The following is a 10,791-nucleotide window of genomic DNA, read 5'->3' as shown; positions in this document are numbered from 1 at the left end:
ATAAATGTATTAGATATTTCTAAACTAAAAATACTTTTAATTTAATTTTATATTACGTATTCATATAATACAGATAAAATGAATTATTTAATCCTTTATCTTATTTTTTATATTCAGTTTGGTTTTTTATCTTTTAAAAAATTTGGTAATTTATTTTATTTTTTGTTTAAGTTGAGTCCTTTATCCTTTAAAAATTATGTTGTAGTCGTTTATTTATTTATTTTTGTAAAGTTTGATCCTTTGGTACATTTAAGATTTAGGTAATTAATCATTTTATAATAAACTTTTTTGTTAAAAATTGAAGTAGAAGACAAGGGGAGAAAACTAAACCAAAAAATTTAATTTTAAATGATTAACATGTCAATCTTTAATAGATTGAATGATAAAGTTGAATAAAAATAAATAAGATAAATAATCAAATTAAAAAAATAAGATAAAGGACTAAATAAACTTAACAAATAAATAAAAGACTAAACTAAATTAAAAAAATGAGATAAAGACCAAACTGGATTTTTAAAAAATAGAGAACTAAATTGAGAAAAAGGAGATAAATAACCAAATACATCATTTACCTTATAATATATAACTTCATTTGTAGTTAAATTTGTAATTGAAAATGAAAAAAATAAAAATTAAAAAGCCAAATATTTAAAATTCTAAAGAAATCGAAACAAAACTATAAATTTTAAATGATTTAATTAATAAATGTCTTGGATTTCTCTATGTTTTCTTTACCGTTTTTTAAAACGATTATTGTTTTTGGGTGTATTTCATTTGAGACATGAAATTAGACTAAAGTTATAAAATAAATGAAAATTTTTTCCCTTGAGATTTTTAAATATAGAAAAGCTAAAATACATTTTATATTCTCATAAATATAAAAAAATGTTTATAATTTATCCTTGTAGAATTTTTAGTATATTTTTTCATCACAAAATTAAAATGTAATGTCACATTCAAATTGATCTAAACCCGCATAAAAAACATTACATTTCAATTTTATAATAATGAAAAATATTCTAAATTTTTTGCATAAAAAATTCTAAATATTTTAAATATTAAAACAATTATACGATAAAATTAGAATATGATATATCTTACATGATAAATAGTATTAACTTATTTCAGTTGAGATCTTTAAATATAAAAAAGTATTAAAATATTATTGATAAGTATTAAAAAATGAGAAAATCTTTACAAGACAAACAACTAAGAAAAATTCAATTTTATTAAAATAAATCTAAACCCATAGTGTGGAAGAAGCTATAATAAGAGAGCAAAATATTATTCAAACGAGTAAAAATATTAAATAAAAAGCACCAAAACGAATATTAAAAATATGATATATATATATATATATATATCATTAAGTCTTATAGTGATAATTATTTTAAAATGCATACATAAAATAATTTTTAATTAATTAATAATATCATATCAAAATTATACCATAGAAGAGTTTTAGTTGTTTGTAAGAATTTTGTACATTTTTTGTAAGAAAAAAAAAGTAAAACGACAACGCAATAGAGTCGTTTCGCTCATTTCCCTTGACTAGTAGATGCACCAAGAAGAAGAGGTAGACCCCACCACCCACCCCTTGCGGCATTTGTACGGCATCTCCGGCAAAAGGCCCAAAGTGTTAATAACAAAAAGGCAGCAAAACGCACTGTAACCGCATTCCACCTGAAGACTGAAGACCAAGCGCACCATGGACAGCAAAAACGTCGTCGTTTGCGACAACGGAACCGGGGTACTTCTCTCTCTCTCTCTCTCTCACACCCCTTTGCATTGCAACGGATCTTGCAAAATCCGTCAAATTAGTTCATCATTTACTTCCACGGATCCGAACGGTGTTATATTTCTGATATTATATTAAAAGTTATTCTTATTATTTCTGATACTGTGAATGCAGTATGTGAAGTGTGGTTTTGCTGGGGAGAATTTCCCCACATCGGTTTTTCCCTGTGTGGTGGGAAGGCCAATGCTCCGTTACGAAGAATCACTCACCGAGCAGGCGCTTAAGGTATATATCCCAAACCCAATAATTCACTAAGAAGTGGTTGTTGTTATTCTTATGACTTGTTATTATTGTTATTTGTTATTATTATGGCTTTGATTATGATATGAACTTAGATTGGTACATTGTGTGTTGTGCTTAGGATATTGTTGTTGGAGAAGGGTGTGCAGACTTGCGGCATCAGCTTGATATATCTTATCCTGTGAACAACGGCATTGTGCAAAACTGGGATGATATGTGCCATGTTTGGGATCATGCGTTTTTCAATGAATTGAAGGTGACTTTCTGGTGCTTAGTTTTGAATGTTCTTTTAAGTATTGTTGCTTCGTCAGTTGGTAAAATGGTCGTGTTTTGACAGATTAACCCTCAGGACTGTAAGATTCTACTCACCGACCCGCCTCTTAATCCTTCTAAGAATCGCGAACAAATGGTTTGTTTACTGATTCTGTTGCCTTTGTTTTAGAAACTAAAAGAGCTAATGTATCCTATATTTAGTTATTGAATTTAGTTAGAATGCATTGATAACGTAAAGTTTTTTACATTGTCATATAATCATAGATTGCCATTTAGGTTAAGATTGTTTACTTTTGTAATAATTACTTCAAGAATCATATATAAGGTGATTTCTATTTAGTTGATAGTATAAAAGTTTTTATATTGATGGTGTATGAAAATGAAACTCTTAATTATTTTAAATATTATTGTTTTATGTGATTTGGCCTGACAGGTTGAGACGATGTTTGAGAAGTACAATTTTGCTGGAGTGTTTATCCAAATCCAAGCTGTTCTAACATTATATGCTCAAGGTGCTTATAGAGATGAGTGAAGGTTGATGTTTTGTTTTTCTTTATAATCTCACCCTGATTGTAATTTACTCCCCATTACTCTTATTACCCATCTTTGGAAATACCGATTTTAATTGTAAGTTATAACATATAGTTGTTTATAAACTGTAGTTGTTTTATACTCTGTTACAGTTTTGCACATCATATCTGGTCAAATTACGTGTCATAATTTGCAAAGATTTGTTTGTATAATAGGGAGTTTCTCTTTGTGCCTTCTATCAGCTTGCACTTTAACATTTCTTTACTTGTCTCAGGTTTGCTGACTGGATTAGTTATTGACTCGGGTGATGGTGTCACTCATGTGGTAATTAATTAGCTTCTATGCCACTTAATTATAATGCTGACCACTATAATGACAGTAGGTTTTATCTCTTGTTTTTTAATCTCTGTTTTTGATTTCTTTGAATGTAGCCTTTCATGTCAGTTGTATATAAATATTATGATGTCAAACCTTACAAGTTTATGCCCTTGTTGATCATTACAACTAATCTTAGATGAATTGGGTAGTGTAACTAAAACATTTGACAATGTCATATATCTTTCTAAATAATATTGTATGTTATTCTTAACAAGTAATCAAATATTGATACAGAAATACCATGTTGAGTGGCAATCTCTATTGGAAAGTTGGTACTGGATGAGCTTGTTGGATTCTAAATTGTTGGATGCTCATTAGTTAACCATCACCCTTGCTTTTTATGTGAATATCATATTTTCCTTCTTTCAATTCAGTGCATGAACATCATCATTAGTTTGTTTAGCATTGTTCATATTTATGGATGGGATTGCAAATTTATTTGTTATCAATACATTATATATACTTTTAAAAAATTATTTGTTCGATGAAAGTTTTAAATTCCATGGTGGATTTGTGAGCTTGTCCTTTAACTTTAAATAATTTTTAAAGAGTGTTAAAACTTACTGTACTTTTACACCGGTGTCAGTTGATTTGAATCCTAAATGTGTGTATATTGGTGTTCTAACAATGAATTTGTTGACAAAAATTAGAAATAGTGTTACAATTCCTCTGTCACCCCTTATGCCTTCATTGTTGATATTAACCCAACTTCCTTCAGTCTGGACACATCATGTTTCCTTTTTCTTTCATATATATGGGTCAGCAGTTATCAGTATAACAAGTGTCTAAGCCATACACTAGTGTTGGGTGATCTTGATCCTACTTATAGTTACTGCTAATTCTGAGGTACATTTGAATGGATTCCCCACATTGTGATGGCCATTTAACTAAGGATCAATAGGTTGAGGATCTTATTCTATATAGGTCCAACAACCGAGAAAGGAGAGCCTGCATACAACTCACAAAATGACTGGCTTTGATACTGTTGTATGTGTGTTGGTCAATGAATTTATGCAAGTAACAATGTATCATGGCCAGACACATTCTTAATGGTCTCTTGCAGTTTGGAGATAATTTAAGATTTATGTAGAGAACTTAAATCAGTTCTTCAAGAGAAAACTATTACTCTCCCCATGGAATTTTCTTGAAGCAAAATTGAACTGGTGAAAGTGAAATGTTGTGACTTGAGAATGGGGACCTCTCTATTCTATTTCCTTTTTCCTGAATGATTATGAAGCATAATTTATGAATGAAACACTAACTGATCACCAATCAGTAATCACACACACGTGTTATGTTGTACGACCCATGGTTTAAGAGAGCAAAAGGTGGTTAACAAGTTCAGTATGTTGCCATTACAATGATACCAAATTATTATTTAAAGTATACAGTCCAAAGCTGTTAATAATGAAAGTTTATTTTCCAGGTTCCAGTTGTTGATGGCTATTCTTTCCCTCATCTAACTAAACGAATGAATGTTGCTGGTCGACATATAACCTCCTATCTTGTTGATTTGCTTTCAAGGAGGGGGTAGAGGCTAACTCCTTTCATTAAAGTTGTAATATCTTATGTATGCTTCAATTCTAACTGGAACATAATTTTTCTTCCTTAAGGTATGCACTAAATAGGAATGCTGATTTTGAGACTGTTAGGGAAATCAAAGAGAAGCTATGCTATATAAGGTTGGCTACAGATCTCAAGCCACGCTTGATTTCTTGTGTCCTTTAATCTTTCCATAACAGGTACATCTATTTTCCTGCAGTTATGACTACAAGAGGGAATATCAATTGGGGCTTGAGACCACTATCCTTGTTAAGAATTATACTGTAAGTTGGTATCCTGGATTTCTTGAAATCTTTATGTGACTAGTTCCGTGTAAATAATTATTGTTTTAGTTGGCAATTCTGGTTAAAATGGCTAAGGCTTGCCTGACGATAGAGGGATGGGAGACTCATGTTTTGCTAATCCTTTAATCTGTTCTTTGATGCATTTCTTTTCATATGATTTTCAAGACTTTCTGTAACTACATTCATACTTCTTGTGCCATAACTCATGCATGTAATATATAGGATTTATTATTTTATTATTTATTATTGTTGTTGTTGTTGTCCACTCACTTGTAGTGCATTTGGTTTAAAGGATGGAAGGAGAGGGTTCCCTTGTTTGGTTTGGTCCAAGAGAAGTGGAGGGGAGGGAAAATATGAGTAATATATTGTTAACCGTAATAAGCATTAGTGAAGGGGACGGGAGGTAAAATAAAACCTTATCACATTTCAGTCAGCATAGTACAAAAATTCTAAACCACTTTCCCTTCCCTTCAATTCCCCCTAATATTGGAAGGGAGGAAAAAATAGAAGGGGAGAGATTTGGCCTCCTCATTCCCCTTTCCTTGCTACTAAATTTCTGAACTAAACAATGTAGGATTAAAAAAATCTCTCCCCTCCCCTCCAAATTTCATTTATGCATAAGGTAACTGTTATTAATATTGTTAGAATATATGAAAATATCTAATATTATTTTGATCTTATCTCAGAATCTTAGATTATCCTTTAGGATTAGTTTCCCTATATCCTCATTATCTCTTAGAATTGGTTATCATATTTTCTTATCTCATGATTTGTTTCCTATATAGTTAGGATCATGATTAGTACAATTAAGGGTTAGTACTCTAGGTTGTATGATCACATCGTATCAAGTCAATATCAATCTCATAATAGTCTTTCCTTTTCTCCCCTTTATACATATTGATTTACCCCTCTGAATCAGCTTCCAGATGGAAGGGTCATTAAAGTAGGCACTGAAAGGTTCCAGGCTCCTGAGGCTCTTTTCACTCCGGTAGGTGTTTGGTGCTCATTTGACTTATGTTTTCTATTGTTAAAGTCATATATTCTTTATTTTCCGCCTCTTTAAAAGACAGCTCTTCAAAGTTCAAATCCTATCAGAATCATTTATGGCAATTTTTTTTTAAACATGACTAAAGTATTTTCACGATGTGACTCTGCAATTCTAGCTAGTGTGTAAGTGTAATTTGCTGGCTTATGATTGCATGACTTTTTCCTCTTTTCACAGGAACTTATAGATGTAGAAGGTGATGGAATGGCTGACATGGTTTTTCGCTGCATTCAGGAAATGGATATTGACAACCGGATGATGGTATGATATTTGAAATCTATATTCCTTTATATATTTTTCTTAGGTAAAAACAGAAAAAAAATCACTAATTTAGGCTTGAAATGATTAGACTAACTTCCATAAATTGAAATTTGACAATGGAAGTGTGAAATAATATTAAGGCTACCATTTCTGAGATGAAATATGACAGCTATTAGATGCACCACCTCTATTTTGAGTTCATTTCCTCCTAATTTTAATTGGAAAAATGTTTTTATTTTTCTTTGATAAGGCAGACCATACTTTTCTTCTTTGATAATTTGAAATATATTTTTCTTCTTCTATTTTAAATTCTGAAAAATTAGAATGAGGAAAAGGGAGACCATGTTCCTTACGAGCTGAGATAGCTCTCTATTAAATGCTGAAGATGACTGGATATGACAACGAGATTCTGCAAAACAACAGAATGCTGCAACCATCCAATGCTTTCCTTGCTCAATATTTGCCTGCCCTTTCCTTCCTCCCGTACCCCCATCCATATTTTTGCCACCCAATTCTGGTATCACAACAGAATTCCTTCTCCACTCAGCATGTAGATTTGCTCCCCAATAAAAATTCCTGATAAGGCACCTTCAGTTATGTGCTTAGGATTCAATTTCAACGTGCTATCATTACCTCAATGCAATTCAGTATAGCTGTCCAGTGCTATCATTACCTCAATGCAATTCAGTATAGCTGTCCAGTGTCCAGGTTGTTACAGCTTTCCTTCTCTCTTCTAATGAACTCCATTGGCATGTTCTCTGCAGCGATCATTTTCTCCAATTTCTCTTGCCTCTTCATACGCACGTGGTCCATCACCTCCATTTAGCTCCCGCCTATTCAGCCTATTCTTTTTTCCTAGTATAAATGTGTCACATACCAGTCAGATTTTTCTTGTTTTCAACTTTCAATCAACTATCTTATTCGTTTTTTTTAGTCAGCAAATTAAGGATATATATTGATATTGTAGGGTACAAAGGGTACCCAAACCTATATACAAATGGTAGACACCATCTCATAAGAGACCATTTCCTGATCCAAGGTTACTCAATATTAATATAACTATATAAATATTTAGTAACCTAGGATATACCAAAAAATTTATCTTTCAAAAAAGAAATAAATAACTACCCAGTACATAAATCTTCTGTGTTGGATCCACTGTGTTGTCTTTTTTGCATGTGTCTCAACTTAGATACTTAAGAGTCCCTTGTACTTATTGAATTTGGAGTTTCCATGTGATTAGTAGTGAATCACTCGAGTTTAGTCTTACTTCATTGTTGAAAAATGAAAGAAGACTTCAATCTTCCAATTTTACTCAGACATAACATCTTTTTGGGTGTAAAGTAGTGTCAAACCAAGCTACCCAAAAAGCATTAGCTCCTTTTGAAAGTAGATGATTCAGTCTAACCTTCCAGTATGGCTACCTTGTTATGACTTCATTTCAGTCACTCGCCCTGCCTTACATGAATTTTCTTCTGTCTTCTGTCATTCCCTGCTAAAGTATTACAAGTCTCTCAAGCAGTTTTTGCCTCTCATGTACTCTTTGTCTGTCAATACTAAGGGACTCTTTGGCTTGAATGAAAAACACTTTATCTTGGTATAAAAATTTGAGGTGAAAAATATAACCCAATTTTAGTCTTATTTTATTGAAAATAGTTTCACTCTGTCCTCAGTTTTCCACCTTCCCACCTACTCAACCAAGCAAGTCCTCAATCTTTGTATTAATCTTTTGATTTGTCACGTCACATCTCTAGTTACAAGATGCTATTTGTATTCGTTCATGGGTCATGACTAAATTGCATTGTCATTTGCCATCTGTCCAAATAACTATCATTAAAATATTCCTTTATTATGGATATAGCCACTGCAGCTCTAGAGGGTCTTGCGATTTCTATAATCTGCACAGAGCACTCCTGCCTCTGTCATTGTATTTTGAAAATGTCGTGCAATTTATTTATGCTGTGAAGTTTTGTCTTGCAGCTATATCAACACATAGTTTTAAGTGGAGGGAGCACCATGTATCCTGGATTACCAAGCCGGTAGTTTGTTATTTCTTCTTTCCTTGGCTCTAATTGTTCTTAATCTTTGGTGTTGCTGAATTTTTTCGTTATTATTATTATTATTATTATTATTATTATTATATGTCTTCACATGTAGCACATGATACTAATCTCAATCCTTTAGTATGTTTTTCTGCTAGATCCATGTCAATGTTAATATAACTGTATAGTGACAGTTAATGTCATATCTGTATGGCTACATATTTGTGATTGCCTATTGTCCATTTTTCAGAATGTTTACAGTAACTCCTAAGCACATTTTTCTTTGACTGAAAGTACCTATTAGAACTCTATATTGATTTTTTGAGAACTAACAACCGGATTCCTTTTTTTTAGTTGATAAACTGGACATATTGCAAGCTAGGATACTTACCTAAGTATACCAATTTAAAGTTCTAGTCATTTTGTTACGGATTAAGTGATATATATTTCTAGATTCTAGATTGTTTTAAATATCAAGATTTAAATAAACTTTTCTGGATGTCCTTCTTCTTCAGTTCTTTTCCTCCTTTTATCTGGCGGGGATGCAGTCTGGTTTTCTATAATTACTTTTTTCCCCTTTATAATGTGTTTCCAAGTTGAAGTTGGTAAATCTATGTTCTTCCTCTGTCCCCATTTTTCAGATTGGAAAAAGAAATACTTGATCGTTATCTTGATGTTGTCCTGAAGGGTAACAGAGATGGATTGAAGGTAAGCTTAGGTTTCTTCTTTTCATTTTGCTTCTGCATGTGTATCCTATTTAGCATGTGGATTATTGAAGACACATTTATTCTGTAATTTAAGCTTGCTTGTTAATTTAGAAACAACCACCAAGTTTATCCTGTACTTATTTATTATTTAATAATACATATTATCTAATTAGAGTTACTTATCGGGACAAGCTATAGAATACCTCGAGAGAATTGTGTTGTTGGTTGAGTTAAATCTGCAGATATTTACCTGAAAGGAAGGAAAAAGGTTGGGGCTCTTGAATTAAATCTGGTCTTATGGCCGCAAATTATGTGCCATGTCTAAAATTGTGAGATTCTTCCCATCTCATGATTTTGAATCTTGATTGTAGCAAAACATCCTCTGTCCCAATGTGATGTCACTAGAAAATTAAAAAAGAATTAAATCTGAAGCTTTTGTCTAGTCCTGGATCTATCTCTTTTCTTTTTGGTACTTCCTCCAAAAATGACAGCAACAGACAACCATATAAGTTAAGGAAATAAATGTGCTTTAAAGGAGAAAGAGAAACAGTGTGTGATGTTTGAGATTTTGTAATCATGAATTAGGCCAACTCATTGTTCCCTTATTCTCATCTTTTCTGCTCTGATGGTGATCAGAAATTACGACTAAGAATTGAGGATCCACCACGTAGGAAGCACATGGTGTACCTTGGAGGTGCTGTCCTTGCAGGAATAATGAAGGTATGAGTTAGTTGTTAATGTTTTGGTTTTTCTCTAGGCATAGGCTTATCTGTCAATGTAGATGTGAAAGCTATTGACATATTTTAAAACTCAGGATGCACCAGAGTTTTGGATTAACAGGGAAGATTATCTAGAAGAAGGAATTGCTTGTCTTAGCAGGTGTGGCCAGGCATGACTTTGAGGTCCGTGATTGCTCTGAAAATGGGATATCAATTTTGGGAAGCAAAAGTGCACCAGAGGCTGAGTGATGAAGAATATTCAAAGCTTTTAAAACTGCCTCCTAAAATAGCTTGCATTAAATGCTGCTGGCCTTGTGTAGCTGTCCCTATGGCTACTAGAGGGCGAGGGCTAGTTGTAATTTGTTATACGCACTATGTTTTCGTGATAGATACGACAAGAGAATTTTTGTATCTTGTTTTTGTAACAAGAATTGTTGCAACTATGTGGCATAATCTTGAATAAAGAGTACATTGTAAATTTTGTAACTGTTACATGTTCGTTTTACTTTGTCGAGAGAGCTTGTGTTAAGGAATAGTTTACACATCTAAGTTGGCAATAGCCAACTAATGGATTATATAATCTAGCTGTGCAACAAAATATTGGACCTTTGTGTGCTACTGTGTTAAGGAATACCGTTCACATCTCTGCCTATTTTAGTCAATATATAATTTTGTCTGTCTCAATTTGTGGTAATTTTGTCCTTAAATTTTTATTATGTGCATAATTTGTTCCGATGGCTTTGTTTGGAATGATGAAGAGTTTTAAATTTGAACTTTTTAAAAATTAAAATTAATATTTAGTTTCATGATTTAAGTTTTAAAATAGTGATTTTCATTTTTCAAATTTCAATACTAAATTTTGGAATTCAAATTATATAATTTAATATATATATTTTATTTTCTTTAGTGGTGTTTTTGGTTGATTGGTAACCATGGTGGTGAGAGCAACA

The 10,791-nt window shown here is 32.1% G+C and overlaps 1 protein-coding gene across 1 annotated transcript; it reads left to right on the top strand.

Moving 5' to 3' along the window:
* The first annotated feature begins 1,588 nt into the window (after positions 1-1,588).
* On the top strand, positions 1,589-10,441 carry LOC100796648 (actin-related protein 2). The gene is made up of 15 exons (XM_003549029.5): positions 1,589-1,750; positions 1,913-2,023; positions 2,160-2,294; positions 2,376-2,447; positions 2,745-2,823; positions 3,117-3,166; positions 4,647-4,750; positions 4,834-4,902; positions 4,983-5,046; positions 5,987-6,055; positions 6,290-6,373; positions 8,354-8,412; positions 9,057-9,123; positions 9,759-9,842; positions 9,937-10,441. Exons 1-15 carry the CDS (start codon positions 1,709-1,711, stop codon positions 10,015-10,017), a joined length of 1,170 nt encoding a protein of 389 aa, XP_003549077.1. The 5' UTR covers positions 1,589-1,708; the 3' UTR covers positions 10,018-10,441.
* Positions 10,442-10,791: the final 350 nt, after the last annotated feature.

The sequence above is a fragment of the Glycine max genome, chromosome 16 (genome assembly GCF_000004515.6).
Source record: "Glycine max cultivar Williams 82 chromosome 16, Glycine_max_v4.0, whole genome shotgun sequence".
NCBI classification, from domain to species: domain Eukaryota; kingdom Viridiplantae; phylum Streptophyta; class Magnoliopsida; order Fabales; family Fabaceae; genus Glycine; species Glycine max.
The sequence above is the reverse complement of the archived record's forward strand: the minus strand, read 5'-3'. Positions and strand labels throughout refer to the sequence as shown.